At 45.8% G+C, this 19,807-nt stretch overlaps 1 protein-coding gene across 3 annotated transcripts in view; it reads right to left on the reverse strand.

The window, feature by feature from the left end:
• Window positions 1-19,807, reverse strand: part of LOC127070382 (LIM domain only protein 3-like) — a 68,036-nt gene that overhangs the window by 41,329 nt on the left and 6,900 nt on the right. The window contains exon 1 of one of the 3 annotated variants that reach the window (XM_051008250.1): window positions 5,967-6,098. The exons of 1 other annotated variant lie outside the window; for it this stretch is intronic. In XM_051008250.1, coding sequence (XP_050864207.1) covers window positions 5,967-5,989 — 23 coding nt within the window. In that variant the 5' untranslated portion in view covers window positions 5,990-6,098. Of the gene's footprint in view, window positions 1-5,966; window positions 6,099-19,807 lie in introns of those variants that run through there. One more of the 3 variants, XM_051008248.1, reaches the window with a different exon arrangement.

Raw genomic sequence — 19,807 nt, forward strand, 5'->3', positions numbered from 1 at the left:
AGACAGACAGACAGAGAGAGAGAGAGAGAGAGAGAGAGTTTACGAGGAGAAAAAGAATATTTATAAAAGAAAGAGAAGCATATTTTTTAAAGAAAGAGCGAGAATCGTGGGTTCTCCGAAAGGGTGGACTTGCATGGAAGTAGAAGAGGGAGAGAAGGGTAGGGATGGTGTTAGTTTCCGTAGCATTGACGGGTCACAATACAAGCTTCGATATCGTCGACACCTCCCCTAGCTTTCTCACTCTCGCTCTCACTTTCACTCTCTCTTTCTCTCTCTCTCTCTCTCTCTCTCTCTCTCTCTCTCTCTGTTCTATCTCTGTCTCCGTTTCTGTCCCTCTATGTAACCCTTCGACACAATCTCCATCGTTATGGAACACCGACACGAAAATGTGGCCAAGACGAATCTTATTCAACTTCTTCCGGACATCCCGCGATGTTTCTTTTGCACCTTTAAAAAGTATTCCCGTGTTGGGTCCAGACACCTTTTTTTAAACTTAAGATATAAAGGACCAAAAGATCTTTCACGGTTTCAAAAATAGAGAAGGAATATTTCGAGCTACGTTAATTCGTATTCGATCATTAATATTTTTTCTTCGTTAATTTCTAGGACATATTATCTGGGATATATTTAAAGCCTCAAAGTACGATCGAGTATGCAGGCTTCTTTCTTTTTTTTTTTCTTTCTTTCTTTCTCTCTTTCTTTCTTTCTTAGCGAGACGATCTTTATCGCCTCTATAAGATCTTAGTACGGGTTTCAGCAGCGGAACGGCGTTTTGTCCCCGACTGAAATAGCTTTAATGGGCCGTCGGTTAGCCGTAAGCACAGCGATATCCCATTGTCAACTCGAAGGGGGCATGAATTCGTCGTGTAAAATCTATTATCGGTTCGCTTATCGTTGCATTGCCAGTGTACAATGGATAATATCGGTGTTAACCGTCCTCGAACGAGCGGTGAGTTAGCACGTCGATCGGTGACGTCACTATCAGTCGTTTCCGGCTCACCAAGCAGACAGCAGCAAGCGGGTAATCGAGTAAGCGAGCGAACGAGCGAGCGGCAAGCTGCTGGTACGATAGCGTGACTCTATTTTTCCTTCGCATATGCAACTTTGATACAGGTGTACAAATTAAATGCGAGTTACGAACTGTTGAAACGCTAAAGAGATTTGTTCGTTTTGGATGCTAAATTATTATAGTTCGAGGCAGTTGTTACGATAACGACGATTCTAGTAAAACCAGTAGTAATAACGTTCAAACGTTTTACTTTTTTCGTCTCTCTCTTTCTTTCTCTCCTCTCCCTCCCTCTCTCTCTCTCTCTCGAGCACAAAGAAAGCTACAAAGTGTATCTTCGTCATCGAAGTACTTATCCCCGATAATTATGCTATCGTCGCACAAAGTCGAAGGATCGGAGAGATTCCCAAAGATGATGTATCCCCTTTTCGTGGCAAGTATATCCATCCCCCCTTTTGTTCGGAACGCCCGACACGCGTTCGACATTTATTTTCCCGCGTCTCTCGTCCTTCATTCTCGACTCGGGTGTATCGCTTCGGTGACACTGGGCCACGACGATAACGATGATCGCTCGGTGATCGTACCGAGATAAAGCTAGCGGACGAACGAAAGAGAGAGAGAGAGAGAGAGAGAAAACGTATAGATGGATAAACGTGATAGAGCGAGAAGGGTGAGGGAAAGAGATAGACACCACGGACAGACGCAGAGTAGCGATAGGCGAGAACGGAAAACGCGTACGGCCTGTGACCGAAATCCGGCTAATGGTTTCACTGAATCAAACCGGCCGGCCAGCGTTTAACGGAGCAAACAGACAGAAAATGGAGCGCAACCGCATATAAAGAGTCGATGATAACGAAATGATATATGACTCGACGCGAGAATATAACGGAGAGCCAGCGACCACCCGAAACCGACCGTCGGTTCCCTCTCTTTCTCTCGCTCGCTCGCTCGCTCGCTCTCATACTCTTCCTCTCTTTTTCTCTCTCCTGTGATTGATCGGCCTGCAGATACCATGTGATACTCGCTTCCAGGATTAAGTGAATGCCCTGATACTTAATAATTCCAGAATCCTACGGAAGAATACGAGCTGTTCCCTCTTTTGTTAGCACGTCACGAACGAGAGAAAGAGAGAAAGAGACCGCTTACTTCCGAATCAGAAAGCACGTATTGAGCTTTATCGTAATATAGAAAAAGTTCGATGATACTTCTCGTTGAGAAAAATCGATGAACACAGGGAGTTACGTTATTTGCTTTTTCTTTCTTTTTTTTTTTGGCTTTTTCCTTTTTTACAAACTTTTATTCTACCACTACCACCGTCGGATCGACTATTTTCCTTTCTTCGGAAACTTATTACGGATCGGAGGAACAACGGACCGAAGAAATTTCGTCCTGCCCATTCTCCCAGATCGCGGCCAGAGGTAACGATCGGAAAATTGAAGAAAATTTCTCATTCGTTCGGTTTCACGCAGACGGCGACGATCGTGAACGTAAATCAGTTTTTAAAGTATACCTACACCCTTACACTCGACGAAGCTTTTCTTAATTATATCCAACGCGATAATGGTAAGGATAATTCGATATTATCTCGAGGTAGAAAGAAAGAGAGTCATTCGATTAGGTTAAAGCGTCGTAAAGGGCAGTCAAGCGTAACCTGCGAAAGCTATGTATATATCTTCTTCGAAGGTTGACAAGGAGTTCGACACGAAAAATTTCGTGTCGTTTGAAACGCGATAGATTGGTATCGGTCGTTAAGAACTTAACGACAATTCGTTATATCGTTCGAGACACCGTTCTTGTTTGACTACGATAATCATCTCTTTGTCTTTCTTTTTCCTCCTTTCTTTTTCCAAGAGAAAGAACAAAATTATCTTTCAACGTATTGTTTCATTATATATCACGGAAGAAAGTAATCTCTCTTAAAAATCACGCTAAGCGATACGTGACAGAGAACGAAAGCTATGGGAGTCTCGTGCGAGCGCTCGTAAACGATCCTATTGCACGATGGCTAAGTAAATGTAGGCGCGGTAAGTTAATTCCCGTGGTATTACTCGCTCGAAGTGGGCCGTTAACAGTAAATAATACTGCAACTATTACCGCCAAATGGCGCCCTTACCGAAGAAATATGGCACTCGTACAAATCGCACTTAAGAATCCACCCCTTCCTCGTGCAATCGTGTGCGAGCAGCTAAGAACAGGAACAAGAAGAAGAAGAAGAAGGAGGAGGAGGAGGAGGAGGAGGGTTTCTCTGCGTGGCAGTTACGTCGACACCCCCATCTCCTTCTCTACCGCTGCTTACCCTTGTGCTCTCTCTACTTCGGCGAATGTGTCGTTCGCAGACGATCGGTATCGACTACTGCTCGTTTATCTCACGACAAAATTGCACCGTCCAAGTGTTCCGAGAAATAAATAACGTAATCTTTACATACGATGCGCGTGATCAATGGAATATTATTGTCGCTCCACGAGCAATGTCCAGACGAGAAGAAACGTTCGATCAAGTAACTTTGCTTTCGAAAATCGACGCGTTGAAAACTATCGTGATATAATTTGAGATCGTAACTTTGAACTCGTAACGTAGCAGTTATAAAACGCTTCGTGTAATATTTAACATAGGTAATAGCCGGACATGAGGTTTAGGATTCCATTAATTATTAAACTCTCTTGCTCGTTAGGTCGGTTTAAACGAAGATTTAGGCTACGTCCGGAGCATTACCGGATAGGAGTTCGTAATCTATAGTCCCAACCAGTCGTATTAAATTTTACAAAAAGCGAAAAGACGATTCTCTCGACCACTGCACCGTTCGGTCGTTCCGATTCCTGCCGAAAGATCAGTGAAATCGGAGACGATCTATTTCATCCTTGGATTTTTCAATTATTAACGCGTATGATAAATTTTATTTGGAATTGGATACCTACTTATTTATATCCTTCGATCGTTGATTATTCAAGAAGGATTACGTTGACGGGGATACGTAGCTATTCGAGTAGGAGCTCGAAATAACGAAATTAATTCGTAGAATTAGAAATCAACGGAGAAGTCGTCGAGAAAGGGGTCGCTTTTAGAGACTTTAACGCTCGTCCTCGTGGTCCGAGCTTTGAATAATAGACGAAGAGACACTCAAAAAATAAGCTTCGGAGAGAGAGAGAGAGAGAGAGAGAGAACACCGGATCGGAGACTCGTCTTTTCGTTTATTCTTTTCCCGGAACTCGAGCCGGAAACGAGAACGGAGACGCTAACTCATTTGCGATTCGGTAGGGACTTCCGTCGCGTCGAGTACACAGCTTTGTTAAAATATTCACGCGACTTCCTTCTTCTTCTTCTTCTTCTTTTTTTTCTTCTTTTTTCTTATTTTCCTTCATCTTCTCTTCACCTTTCTTTTTGTCGTAAAATATATCTCGCGTTTCAATAAGTCGGAAGAAAATTCTTCCACGGTATAATTTCGATCGAGATCCTACGAACGACGATAATTATATCATTTTCCGACAGTAGAGATTCAAAGTATAATTTATCTATGATAATTTGCCGCCTAAACGGCGTAAAGTAAACAAGGCCGATCACACAAACGCCTACCCGTGCTTGCTTCCTTTGATGTTTTCTAATGTGCGTTGCTCATTTAACGCACGGATGCCTCGGTAAGCAAAATCATCCGTTATTTGCAGAGCCCGGAAGAGAGAGAGAGAACGAGAGAGAGAGAAAGAGAGAGAGAGAGAAAGAGAGAGAACGAGAGCTTCCACAAAGATTTTCCACGGCGGAGTGAATTTGCTCGTTACGCTATTGGTCGTGCGTGAAGATATTTTTGTGGTCTATTCGCGTGCGAGCCTTCAGACCGATAGGAAAGTTTAAAAGCGAATGGCAGGATTATGTTCGGAAAATATTTCCAATGTCACCGCAAGGATTGTTTTTCGTAAGAGTGGGGGGACAGACGTATATTTAGAATAAATACATGTATGTTTACGACGCGATCGACTCGAATCTCACGGAGATCTGAAAAAATTCTTTTTGTTTTTGTTTCTTGTTTTCAATATTATTAATATACTTTCGCACAAGTAGGTGTTATAATAAATAACAAGTGATTAAAATTAAATGTTACGCCTATAAAGATGTACGACCACGAGGTAGTGTTGTCGTTTAACGAAATGACATCGACGATTTCTCTCTCTCTCTCTCTCTCTCTCTCTCTCTCTCTCTCTCTCTGTCGGGGAAACGATTCAGCGGAGATTTAATCGAATTCTCTCGATTAAAAATCGCGAGTTGAAGATAGCCAGGGGTGTCTCACGAGGGCGAGCGAATCGTTGGCTATAAACGAGTTTCTCGTCGAGGAGAACCCTCCGCCTCGGTTGACCAAATTTCTCGAGCAGATAATTGCTTGGGGCTGATCGTACTCGAAAATCGAGTAAGAACTTCCGGGATGTTCCGGTAGAAGATGGATTTGGAGGAGGCCAAGTTGACCGTTCTTTAAAATTCCATCGGATTCGATTAAAATTCGCGTAAACCCACAAGTTGTATATATACCCTGCAGCTACTTAAGAAGGAAGGATATAACAAAGTTGGAGATAAACGCGATCGTAAGGTCGAAAACCGGCGTCTCTACAGGTAAGAACCACTGACGTCGGTTAGCATAAAATGTAAAGTAAGCGCCGGCCAGAGCATAAATCGTATTCCCATTAGGAGAGTACCGCTTGGCGGTGGATACGCTGCTACTACCAGCACCGTGGTTGCCTGAATTTGAATACAGCCGGATTAAAAATTAAATATTACTTGGGAAGGTGGAAGGAGAGAGATAGCTAAGTACGTATATAAGGTCCGGCGATTAGAGTCGAGCTATAACCAAGGAATGAAAAATAGTATGGATATTGATACGAAGGAGATAAAGAGGTTCAACGTTATACTTTGATAATCCCTTCGAGGTTGTTCCTTGAAAGGGGAGGAATAATACGAAGATATATGATAATTAAATACCGATCTTCCCCGTCGATACACATTTGTCGGCACTTTCTTCGAACGCACTCACTCACTCCCAACGAGAATATCGAACGGCTCCGATAGTCCGCTCGGACTAAACCTCTGTATAAGGGAGAAGGATCGTGGTGGTTTGATTTGCGAGCCGGAGAAGGATCGTCGCGCAGCCACTCGCACGCACGTTGCGTCCCATAACCATCCCTCGTGATATATTCAAGTTCATCGAGGCAACTCCTCTACCCAGTAGGCGATACGCGCGAGTATCGCGGCCGTTCTCGCGGCAACACGAGTCTAAAGTCGCGGAATCGCGTTACGTAGGAACGCTTAACCACGACATCCGTCATAATAATACGCGAGACAAGCGAGGCATAAAAGATCCCTCGTAACTTCTCGTTTGCGAACCTTTTGTTTCTGATATCGCCCTAGACCTTGCCACGTTCCTTCCTTTCTCGACCGCTCCTCCGCCTACTCGAATCCCAAGATCGTTTCGCGCAAACTGCCTTTATGTGTCTCGACGGAGATTCGTACATCAAAGTTTATGGTCTAGAGAAGGATGATTTCGCGGAGGACGCACGAGAACGACCGACGTTATTTTGCTTCGCAGAGCGTTCCGACCGTCCTTAACGTAGGTACGCTCGTACGCGTTACCTTTAATTTTCCAATTGGAAAGCGAGAAGTGTAACGTACGTGTAATGGAACGCGTCTAATTTCCAGGGACTGCTACGACCGTGTATTTACACCGAGAGCGTAAGACAGACAAATGCGTTCTGGTCAGTCTAGGGAGGCCTGGATCAAGAGAGAGAGAGAGAGAGAGAGAAAGAGAGAGATTTACAAGTTTAGTTAGCAGCGATCACACCCCCGGGACGTTGCTCGATGGGGGTGGACCGGACTTCGACACGAAGCTCGCGAGAGGGCACTCTCGTAGCTACGTTCGTTCTCGTCGAAATTTTCTGCGATCGTAGTAGTACCCTTCTTCTTCCATATCCGTTCGTCTCCCGAAGAAATTTCGCGATCCTCCGAATTATCGGAAATACTGATTAATGGGAGATAATTTATAGACATGCGACGGTAGTTGGTTCACGTACCTCGATAGAACGTTATCATCCTCGCGTCGTAGAAAATCCCTCTCCCGTCGTCGTTACGTACGACGCCAACAAATCTCTCCCACTTCCTAACCGTTACGAATAGCGAGCCGTTAGAGTGTCATTTTTTCCCTCGTTTATGAATGACCAGCCAACGGATAAGCCCAGCCCAGGATATATCGCGGCAGCTCGAACCTACCTCCTGCCTCTCCTCGTTCACGGCATTTGTTTGAATTATTTTATATCCCACGATTTTTTATTATCAGTATCTCCTTCGGCCAAGGCACGTGTACGAATCAAGAATCGCGAGTAGTTTCGCCTCGTATTAAAAAATAAATGTTACGGAGGAATTGATTCTGAATACATTCTGACGCTTTATTATTAAATAGTAATCCGTAGAATAAAACTCAAACGAGATAACTGAGGGAAAGAGAGAGAGAGAGAGAGAGAGAGAGATATGCACAAATCACCTAGATCGACCGCATCCGCCACAGTCGATGATTTTCAAAAGCTTTAAGCTCACCCTCTACGTCCGCCTCTCTCTCTCTCTCTCTCTATATCTATCTCGGAGCCCATCGACGCCGACGTCGACGTCGGTTTCGTCGTAGAAACGATGCCCCGTTTCGAGGCTCGGGATCGCCCCGTTTGGCGGTCCAAAACCGCGTCGCATAATGGGAAAATTTGCGTAAACGGCGGGGTCATTAAGCGCTCCCTCTTGCGTGCGAATGTGCGTGTGGCGGTCGCCGATGTGGAGACGGGGCTATAACTCGCGGTAATACCAACCTAACCGTGTACCCATGATTATAACGCTACCAATTAGTCAAGCCGGCTTAGGATGGCAGCTCTGCCCCAGGACAACCGTTTCTACCTACGTGCGTGGCGCTCTATACGCGTATCTATGCGTGAGTACGTGCGCACGAGCGCAATCTCTCCCGAACCTTCGAATCGTCCTTCCGTCCTTCTCTCCCTCTCTAACGCGAGACCTTGCTATTCCGACCTTGCTGATACTTCGATCGAATTGCTTCGAGTCTTGCTCGTATCTTCGGAACGATTATAATAATCGTGTATCGTCGTATACTTTATACTACGACTCGGATCGATTTTTTCGATCGATTTAATCGAAACCGTTAGAAGAGCAACGATCGAAGGAACGTGCTCCTCTTTAGATCTTAAATCTCCGATAAAAGCGAACGATCGTCGAAGAATTCTCTGGCGAGTTCCAACCTAGAGCTGTTAATCGTCCTTTGGCAATGCGTCGTCGGCCGCGAGTAGCAAGTTTAGTAATTATTTAGCTAAATTGCGAGACGGTTGTACGCCACGCCGTTCCTGCAACATGTGTTTGAAACTGGCGAAAAATTTTGGAATTAATGCCCCGCGCCATTAATTACGTTTATGAGTCGAAATTGTTCTCGGGCTGTCGTGAATTTATGTAAATGGAGATCTACGGATCTAGGCGACGAGGAGTAACGTCGTTCGGGGAAGGGAAAGAGCTCGTAGAAACAGCGAAGAACGCGAATCGAGGAGTCGAGCGATTTTTCTGACGAACGTAACGTCGAACCTTAACGCGATAATATCCTCGAGGCTTTATAGATACGTAAAAATCTCAGATCGATAGGGGCAAAGAGAGAGGGAGAACGAATTATTCCATCATTTTGAAAAGCACTCGTAGCGCATACACTCGTGCTTTATTTTCCTCGTTAGCTCGCAGCGTTTCGATATCGTCGTTGTATTAGAAACGTTTCGCGAGCTTTAAAGCGGCCCGCGTAAATTGAAAATCTCTGGTTTTCGTATCGCGAACGCGTGTCAGGATGGTAGCTTCGAAGCGGTTCCCGCGTTTGTTTTTCCGCTCTCTACCCTGGTCGCCTTCGCCTCGCGTTGCTAGCCTCGGGCAAGACGTACGTACGTACGTACATACGTATCTACGTTCGTACAACACGTTCGCGAACGTTTCAACGTATGCGTACGTACGTCCATACGTATAACGCCATACGTATACGTAGGTATCAGCTGTTTAATTAATTCTACGTCTCGCACAAATGAAACGGAGAAATATAATACGCGATCTGACAGGTGCGCACGAGAACGGAAGGCCCTCCTCTGCTTTTTAAAAAGCATCGCGAAAAGCCCTTCGAGCGTCGACAACGCGCCAGTTACGTTGCGAATCCGATGTTTTCCTTTTACTTCCACGTTCCACTTCCTCTCTCTTTCTCTCTTCCTTTCTCTCTCTCGCTCTCTCGCTCGCTCGCTTCTTTTTCCCGTCGACCATCCGTCCGAGCCGTCCACGTCGATCCCTTTTTACCCTCTTTTTCCCTGTCTTGCAAACTATTTTGCTTTTCGGAACTTTGTTCGAGCTTTCAACTCGAGAGGGAGAAAGAGAGAGAGAGAGAGAGAGAGGCAGACGAAATATTCTTCATCGTTTCCTCTTTATACAGATATCGCGCGTACATCTGTACGATTTAAAAAATAATCTATATTTAACGTTCGAACGAGTCGAGCGGAGAGACGCATAATTTTCTAGAAGCGAATCGCCCGATAAGAAGAAGAGGAACGGACAAGGTTAATTTATGCGATCGCTGTCCGACCAAGAGAGAAAGAGAGAGAGAGAGAGAGACGGAGAGAGGAATTAAATTTAGTATGCCGTTTCGCTCGGAACGTGGACGTTCGTTCCTTCCTCTTTTTTTCTCGCAGCTTTCCTCTCCCTCTCCATCTCTATTTCTCTTTCTCTCGCACGAGCCAGAGTTTAGCTTTCGATCCTTCCAATCGTGCTTTCCCTTCGGCCACCAATTTCCTTTTATCTCCGTTTACCTCGGACCAACACGTACTACGGATTGCATTTTTAATTCAGATCGCCGGTTTGCCTGCTACGAGACCGCAGACCGATCGCTGTTTCTTTTTTCTTCCACCTCTCTCTCTCTTCTTTTCTTTTTTTTTTCTTTTTTACGTCTCTCCTTTTTCTTCTCTCCTTTTACGATCCGTTCTCGTCTCCCGTTTGAAACGGTAAGGTTGCATCCTGATCGCTATTGCTAGCTTGTATCGCTTTCCGAGAGACTAATCTATCCGTTTACCCTTTGAATTAATAGCCTTCTCGCGACTACTCGTCTTGCGTTCGCTCGAATATCTCCATCTAACTGCTCTCGGTATTTCGAACGATCGTATAAAGCCCAAAGGATTACGATTCGCCTTTCTTTATCCTGCGTCAACGCGATGTCTTGATTAATTCTATTTTAAGATAGCATACCGACTAAGACCGATAATGTGAGATCAAACGGGAATCGTTCGACGTATTTATTTTTCTTCTATTTGATTCTTTTTCCACCGACAACGATATAATACCTACTTGGAAAGTATGAAATTTGGCCTAAACGATTCGTCCAACTCGCGAAACGACCTGCAGTTTGCATAGCTCTCGTTTTCTCGTTCGTTCGTTCGTTCGTTCGTTCGGTCGTTCGTTCGTTCGTAGAATATCCGCGGGCTATGCGAGCGAATATATCGCGATACACACCGGCTTTATTAGTGCGCGGCTATAAATCAGCGAACGGATCTATTTTGAACCGTTCCATGATTTTCGTGCCAGCTAAAGCGGATATAAATTTGCGGTCGGGACTGTGATATCGCGAACGATCCGATTTGGCAGGGAGCTTCGCGCGAGATAAAAGGCTCTCGCGTTTGAAGTGCCAACGAGACGAGAATATTGTTACGTTTTCTCAAAGAAATTTTACGCTAATCGAATATCGACGAATTCGCTTTTATCTCTTTATTTTATTATCATCCTTTTTTTCCCTTTTCATTTAATCGAATAAATCGATTCAAATTCTAACGAGCGATACGATCGCCAAAGAAAGTATCTCTAGGATTAAACGGTAACGAGAATTATCGATAACTATCGCAAAACGATAAGACGAAATTCGTCGAAATGAACGAAGAAAAAAAAAAGAGAGAGAACAGAGGTATTTTAACGTTATCCAAATATCTCGTTATCGTCCGAAATATCGTCCGATAGGGAGTAGAAAAATTACAGGCGTACGTAAAAGGAAGAAATGTGATAAAAAAAAAAAAAAAAAAACAAAAAAGTCAGAAAATAGACAAAGGTTTCTATTCATTGACGTTTTTCGATGGGGTAGTACGACACGTCCGGCACAGAAATTAGCGTTACCAGTCCGACGTTGGTTAACGATGGAGGGGCTCGCGTTCGCGAGGGTGACCAAGCGGATGGCTTCCATATACGTATATCGACGGGTTCGCATCGATTATATGCTCGATTAATTCGCGAGCGACCCTCTGCGTCGACCGCTCGCTCCGTTCGCTCGTTCGCATGGATTTGGCACACACGATCGATTCGATGTCTTCTAACGGGCTGTCCTACCGTTTACTTACACCTTAAATGCCGTCATAAACTTCCTCGTACTCTCATATATCGACGCGTCTAATAGGTACATTCGATACATTCGATATATTCGATAGATCACGATCTTCCACTCGGAAATCGTATCGATCGATTCTACCTTTCGAAAAATCGAATATATTTTTGTCTGTCGCTATCTATTTTTTTTTTTTTTATCATCACTCGAGACATTCAACCTATTTTCTATATTTTAAAAATACATACGAATGGAAGTAAAAGTAGGCCGCGAGACGCCAAGACGTCGGAAGGCAGAATTCGGTCGTTTTGAATTATTGAGAAAGCGGATTGCAAATATAAATAACTCGATCAACGCGTCGCGTCTTATCCAGCTAATTTTTGCTCTACGATCGATCTTCGTTTCCTTTCCTTCGGTAATAACGCAAAATCTCCACGGAAGAGTTCAAAAGTTTGTTCGACGTTTACGATTTATTCCAACGAATACGTTAGATATCGATAACTTTAATAATCGTTGGTTGTTATTAGGAGGAATAAAAGACGAACAGAGTATAATAGATATCGTAAAGCGAATCGGTAGATGGTCGACGATGGATCGATCAATCGTGATCAATGAGAAGCGTTTCGATTGGTGGTAGTAGGCATCTACTCTAAGTACGAGTTAGAGAGAGAGAGAGGAGCGAGGGAGCAGGAGAAATCTGATGTTCCTACCGATGGTCGATGTATGCCGGCTATTCCGAAGGGCCGAAGCAGTTCCGGGTGCCGTGCGTTACACGAAGGGATGGATTTGGATTTGAAGGGTGGCTGCCAGGTCGGCGAAGGACGCCGGGTGGCGAGGTGCCGTAGTGGGGTGGTTAAGGGGGGAGAGTGGAGAAGGCCAGGAGAGCCAGAGGATCGGAGGTTGGTTGAGCAATTAGCGAGCCGTCAGTGGCACAGTGGCTGACAGGGGCCATACAACCTACCTACCTCCGCAGTTATCCTCTCCCTCTGTTTCTCCCTCTCCCTCTCTCTCTCTCTCTCTCTCTCTGTTTCTCTCTCTCTCTTTCTCTTGCGTTCCAGAAACGCACGCCTTGCTCCGCACGGTCTGACTCGACTGGCTCGAAGGATCGCTTCGCGTTACCCATAATTAGAATGTTCACCGGCCACGGTTATGCCATTACTACTCGTTATTATCGGCTCTTCAAAAGCGCTTTGCCGTCAATCCAAAGCTCACCAGGTAGCCGATTGAAGCACCGTTCGTCGGCCCTTCGTGCGACCACCGTTACCAGTTCGAACGCATACGTAAAGCGTGCCTTTGCCTGATTTCTCTTCCCCCCATCTCTCTCTCTCTCTCTCTCTCTCTCTCTCTCTCGTTCTCTTTCCGTTCAATCGAACGGCTGACCAGTTAACAGGACTTCTACTTACACTTGCTCCTGTCGAGTCTTTAAATGGCCGAGTCGATCTTTTCGGTTTTATTAATACACGAAGGAATAAAGTCGAATGGCTTCAAAGAAGAGGAAAAATTCATTAAACCTATCGATATCGTTTTCGATGATCGACCTTGCGTTTAATTTAGCTTTGTTTTAGACAGAAACTCGAATGACAGGTATCGGTATCGCGTTATTTTAAAAAGTCCAGTGTCCCGTGACACCGGAAATTCGATTCGGCAGTAAACTTTGTAGACGAGGACGACGCGTTTAGATTTCACGACATTGTCTTGTCGTAAGTGTCACCGATCGCCGACACTCAATTTTTCGAACGGTTTTGTCGTATCGGATGCATTAAGTTTTTCTTTCGCTTCGTTTTCCCATCAAAGAGAGATCGCCTCTCGAACGGTTAAACACGGCATAAATATATATCTGGGTAACGAAACCGTAGAAACAAATCCACGAATATATCTCTCCTCTCTTTATTAAAACGATTCGTACGAGCGTGCGGGGATTCGCTAGGGAACGTATCGATCGGCGTTCGATAGTATTTTCGACGCGAGGTAATTTAGGGTGAGCCGAGCTTTCTACGTTTAGAGGAGGCTCGACGTAGTAGCTCGCTTCCGTAGGTAGGAGAGCTAGTATCGTTCGGTAGATGGTCAAGGGGTAGCAAATGCAATTATAATTTTAATTTCGAAGGTATTTAATAAAGGGATGGAGTCATGCATGCCGGCTGCAGAACCCTCCAGCTCTTCTCTTCGGCCTGCCATACGGCTCTTCGCGGAAGACTAATTAGAGCAGTTATCGTGCGTTGTCCCGTTCGCGTCGATCCACGGATATCCCCTCGGGACTAGACTCGAAAAGTTTACAAGACGAAATAAAAACGACGCGTCGAACGTTCGTACGATCGACGATTAAATAATGATACCGCGAAATTAACGAATTACGACGAGCGGTCGGTCGTGGGTCCATCGGTCGTCCTTGGTCAAAGTATATAGAGATCAGTCGATAACGGAGCGTATCGAACGAAACCAACGAAAACGTTGAAATGGTCGATGGTTCTGCGTTAGAAAGGTGGCAATGGTGGTAGTGCCATCGGTCTCTACAACCAGAGGGAATAATTAAGTTATCGTTTTATCTCCGTATCGGGGTCCACATACAGACCGAAAGCCGCATACAGGCCGTTCTAGCGACGATTCCCTCTGTCTCTCGTCCTCTCTCTCTCTCTCTCTCTCTCTGTGTCTGTCTCTCTCTTTTAAACCCCGCTCACCTCGCCATCATCTCGTTCTCTTTTTGCCATCGCGATCGGTCGACGTCACGGCGAGCCGCGCGTTTCGGTCAATTTGCGGCCGAGTTGGACGGACACTCGCGATTCAATTATATCGACAACGAAGTTTGCTCGGATGAAATGCCGAAAGGCTGAAAATCAATCCGGGGGTGCGATCGTTTTAATGGGGACACGCACCACGTGCCGTGGCCATTACATACACCCCTCCCGCCCCTCTCTATCTCTCTTTCTCTTCCTCTCTCTTCGGTCCCGTTTTCCACCCTCGAAGCGATCTCGCAGCCGTTGCCACGCGGTACTTATATGTACAGACCGTTCAAAAAGTAGCTGCGAGGTACGTCCCACGTCGTCCCGATTTAGTTTAATTCCGAAGGACGAACTCTACGCGGTGTGCTCGTGGAAGGATATAAATCGAAGGCGCGAGATCAAATAAAGGAAAACGAAAATGAGAGAATAGAGAACGGAGAGAGCGCTATTGCTTGTATTTTGTGGCGGAGCGATCACGGAGTCGCGGGTTGGCGGCTAGCCATGCAACGACCCTAATTGATCGCGGTGCCGGGCACACAACGTCAAAGAGGTGCCCCGTTTGAATCCGCTTTTACGGGCGACCATGTTAGCGCGGCCGTTGCGGCTTCCTGCCTGGGCAGTAACGGCTTCATATTTCCACGCTGGAAACAAGAACGGGCCGATCGAAAAGCCGAGAGCGCGGCAGGCAACCGAAAGAGAGAAAGAGCCAGAGAGAATGGCGTGGAAGAGAGGTGTGGTAGAGGGAAGGGGGGCGAGGGGGTAGGGGGCAGGGGGAAGGGGCGACGGGGGGACGGGGGTGCGAGCTAACATTTAACTCGATCTCTTCTCTTCTCCGGGAAATATACGCGCTTCCGAGAGTCGATCGATCGATAGTGGTCGAACGCGAGAGTGCCGTTGTGCGAGGCGTGCTGCGCTACGATCGGATTATCCATCATCAATCGGCACGTAATCGAGCTCTTTTAGCCCCTTTTCCGGATGTTTAATAACACGGGCCAGCTGGTTCGCACGTGGTGACGCCAACGCCGACGCCGACGACGGCGACGACTTCGACTTCGACTTCGACTTCGACCTCGACGACTTCGACGACGCCGCGAACGTGATCGTGATCGTGATCGTGAAAGCGAACGAGTCAGAGAATGTTGGTGGTGGTGGTGGTGATGGTGTATATAACGGGGTGAAGGGGTTCAACGAAGGGAGCAGGGAGGGGAAGTTGCATATGAGCGATTGCCACGCACACACACGGCTTGTAACGCCGGCCGTGGCGGCGGCATTTACGTTAATTAAATTTCCCCAGCCCGTAGGACCGATCCTCCACCTCTTCCTCCTCCTCCTCACTTTCAGTCCTCCCATATAGCCGCTACACTGGCCCCAGCATCAATCATTGCGCGCACCAGCCTCACTAGCCTGTGGACCCTCATACTCCCACTGTCTTCCTCTCTCTCTCTCTCTCTCTCTCTTTCTCTTTCTCTCTTCGGCATAGAGGAGTACGCTACGGAGGATCGAGTCACGAGGGACTGTTTAAAATTGCCATACCCCAGCAATCAGCCGCGAGACGAGCCACGACCGATTCGCCAACCAACACCTTCCACGCGTCTGTTCGTGACGTGTGTCGCTCAAAAGCAACCCCCATACCATCGTCATCCCGTTTCTTTCATTTTTATTTTTTCTGCCCCGTCTTCCTCTCTCTCTCCCTCTCTTTCTTTCTCTCTTTTTCTCTCCATCTTCTTCTCTTTTTTCGACCAACGAATTTCGGGTTAACTGCAGCCGTCTAACTTGCCAGCCACGCACCACCGGATATTACAGACTCTCGTTTGCTGCGGGATGCCTTGATTTCGATCCACGCTACTCTCAGATAAAAGGATCGCGACCGATTGAGAAAGAGCGTGATTGGATCGAACGAGGAGTGCTCCGTCCGAACTTTTCAACGTAATAGCACGGTACGCTCGCTAATTGCCGCGCGAACGAATTTAAAGCTTCGTCGCGTTTCCGCGCGAGAAGAAACGTTTACCCGTTCTCTCTCTCTCTCTCCCCTTTCGTCCTTTTTTTCTTTTTTCTTTACCCCTTCCCCAGAGCGATTTTATCGAAGCGACGTTTCCGAACAGGACGAACCGAGATGGATAGATTTCTTTCTTTATTTCTTTCTCGATGGGCCCGCGAGAGTTCGCTCTCGCAATCTCGTAATCGACTTTGCGAAACAATTCTATAATCCCTTAAACCTAATTAGGAGAGAGCGAGCCCACCCACCTTCTTCCCTTCCCTTGCCCTTCTCTTCTCCTCTCTCGAACTCGACTTAACTCCGAGCTACAAACAAGAACAATATCTTCCTTCGTGGAACGGCCAACTTCGTTACCCTGGCGTCTTCTCCTTTTCGACAGAGAAAGAGAGAGAGAGAGAGGGGGGGGGGGGGTGAAAGGAGAAGAGAGCCAGAACAGACTGTGCTCTCGTTATCGAAGACAGCCGTGGGAGGATAGGAAAACAAGATCTTTCCTCTTCCTTTTCCTTCTCCTTCTTCCTCTTCCTCTTCTTTTTCTTCTTATTTTTCTTCGAGAGAATCGCCAGAGGCTGCCCAATGTAATCGCTTGTAAAAATGTAATAAAGGATCAAAGCTCTACGAAAGAGAAACGGATATCGCGACGATTCTATCGAGATAAACGATTCGACGTCGTTACAGAGTCTTCTCCGTTTTGACTCAACGTTTCGTTTCATTTTTATTTCGTGTTTTCTTTCTTTCTTTCCTTTCCCTTCTTCTCTGTCCTTAAAGTCGTACATACGTTTTATATTACACCGCGACATTGGAAACGCTCTCTCTCTCTCTCTCTCTCTCTCTCTCTCGTCCGGCATTCGTAGCTCTCGAAGGAGAACTTTCGTTCTTTCGATCCCAAGAACGAGAGGGAGAGAGAGAGAGAGAGGGAGAGAGAGAATGAGATGGAAAGAGGGACAACGCACGGGGTTACGTGTCCAAAGGAAAGTATGAACTCAGGTATGCCGGGTATATGCACATATCTTCTCTCTCCCAACGACAAGCCGAGAAGTTGAAGACGCTCGAAGGCACTCTCGACCCTGAAGCAGCGTGTCCCCCGAAAGGGTGCTCGTCCGACCGGAATATTTCATATTTGCCTATCAAAGGTAGCGCTTTGTGTGCAGTTTATATTAAATCACATGGCATGACCATGGTACACGTCGATGAGACGGACAGATGTCTTTCTCCTCTTTTACCGTCGCCTCTTGAAACGAGTAAAAATCGTGCTTATTAAATTCGTCGAACCCGATCTTTCTCGACTCGCTTCGATTTTTCATATTTACTGGTATTCGTTTATTACTCGCGAATGTAAATTCGTGTATAAGTCGTTTGTACGGTGCACTCCGCACGACCGATTCGTTGGAAAATAATTACACCTACTACTTTCGTTTAGACGATTTCGTAGAGACGATTTAATCGGCGGGTCAATTTATTTTTAATTCGATTTAATCGTTCGTACCTCTATGAGACGGCAATAGTTTCTAAATCACAAACATTGCATATGTGATCGTTGGTGACGATAGTTTCTAGAGGTGGTCCGATGCAGAAGTGGAGTGCAATCAGGGCCGATTTATCGTATCACTTTATCACCGATTCGGTATTCCGAACGAAATGCTGTAACGCCGAGCGAAATAATCGCGTTACGATGTTAATGGCCCGATAATTGGAATTTATAAACTCACTTTTTCGCCTATCCACCGGTTCCCTCGCCGGCCCTCATTTTCTAATTTCGATGATATTACCGATAATTTCATTTATCGGCCAAACGGCCGCGAGAACTTCCGCCGATGTTATATTCGCGTCATTACCTACGTTATAACGTTAATTCGACGCGTTATAGTTTTAGAGATTCGTAAAGAGATTTTCGTTCGGCGCTTCTACGACGACTTTCTCTTTCCCCTTTCTTTCTTTTTCTTTTTCTCTTCTTCTTCTTCTTCTTCCTCTTTATCTTTTTTGTTCCCGCAGCATCTCGCAACAATATCCCTCTTTGGTATTCTCAGTTAAATTCAACAGCGGTCCTTCTCGATATACATATTACTCTAGCGAACAGTCGTGCGAGAGAAAATATAACGGAAATCAACTCGGACGAAGTCGCTTGGAATTAATGAATGAAATCAAATCAGTCCCGTTTGTTGATTCGCCATTGATGGCTCGACGGTGGTTCGAGAGGAAAGAGCGGCTGATGGCTGCTGAGAGAGAGAGAGAGAGAAGTAGAAAGAGAAAGAGATAGACAGATAGAAAAGGGAGAAGGGGGTGGTGGTGGTGGCGGCGGCGGCGGCGGCGGTGGTGATGGTGATGGTGGTGGTGGTGAAGGGTTGGAAACGAAGAGGGATCCGTCCGTTGGAAATTCCGGTCGATATGATGCACACACCCGGATCCCGACAGCGTTATTACGTCGAGTGCTATTAAGACTTCCAATTAGTTCGATGTACCGGCGTGCAAGCTCTCGGTACGTTTCGTTCGGGAAAATCGCCGGAAAATCGACCGATCATTTGTAATTTCACGAGGGAAAATTTGTATGGCCGGCATCGATGAGAATCCGTCACTCTTTTTGACTCTTTTTTCTCTATCCCTCTCTCACTTTCCACACGACCCTATTTTTTTCCAATATTTATTCAATTAGAGAAATCAAATAAGGCTCGTCAAAGTGGCCACTTTCATCTTCCTAGGTTAAAACGTATTCTGACGAAATTTTCAAGAGCGTTAAACCGCGATATGCGCGTTTGGATCTACGTATCATCGAATCGGTTGAAATTTATTCGAGCAGAATTTTTCCCAACGATTTTCGTTTCGCGATTAATAACGATAGAAAGAGGAAATACGTACGTAGATATTGTTCGATCGCTATTCCGTCGTTTTCTTATATCTCCCTTTCACCGCAGAAAGGAGGACAAGAAGGACTTATCTCGGGATCTTGAGGAAAACAAAGATCGTATCATGGAGGGGCGTCGTCGTCGTCTTCGTCGTCGTCGTCGTCGTCGTCGTCGTCGTCGTCGTCGTCGTCGCATCGAGCGAAGGCATCGAAGCGTGATGGCGTCGCGTCAGAAAGCAACACATCGATAATGCCCTTTACTCCCGTAGGAATCTATTCGAGAAGCTTATCTCATTTATTACCTGCCTTCCCCCTCTCCTCTTACATCTCCGACCATTTTGCTCTCGTTCGACGCTTATTTTATAACCCAATGACACGGCTCGAGACCAGATAAAGGACGGAGTAACGTCTTTGTTTTCGTTGCTACGTCTTATATACAAACTTTCCCTTCTCTTTTTCTTCTCTTTCTCTCTCTCTTCTCTTCTCTCCTCTTTTCCTCTTTCCGATTCTTTCGACGACCGCCGCGAAACGATGGCCAAGGGAATGGCTAAAGATAAGCGTCGTACTTTCCGATTCTCCTCGTATCGATCAACGTTTCAGATTTCATAGAGTTTAATAATAATTCAGATTTCTTTGTTATTTAAGATTGAATTTATAGAAGACGTTTCGCTTATCGATTATCTCGAGCAAGATAAATCGACCACTGTAAAATACGATAAGAAGAATATTTTCAATGAACGAACGTATCGATAATAGCGAGACAAAGATGAACCGATCTCGCGTCGTAGATAGATGAAAGTTCAAGGTCGTTTTGTATCCGAGAAAGGAGCTTGTGCCTTGGGAGAGAATAGG

Source organism: Vespula vulgaris, chromosome 18, assembly GCF_905475345.1.
Source record: "Vespula vulgaris chromosome 18, iyVesVulg1.1, whole genome shotgun sequence".
In the NCBI taxonomy this organism is placed as follows: Eukaryota; Metazoa; Arthropoda; class Insecta; order Hymenoptera; family Vespidae; genus Vespula; species Vespula vulgaris.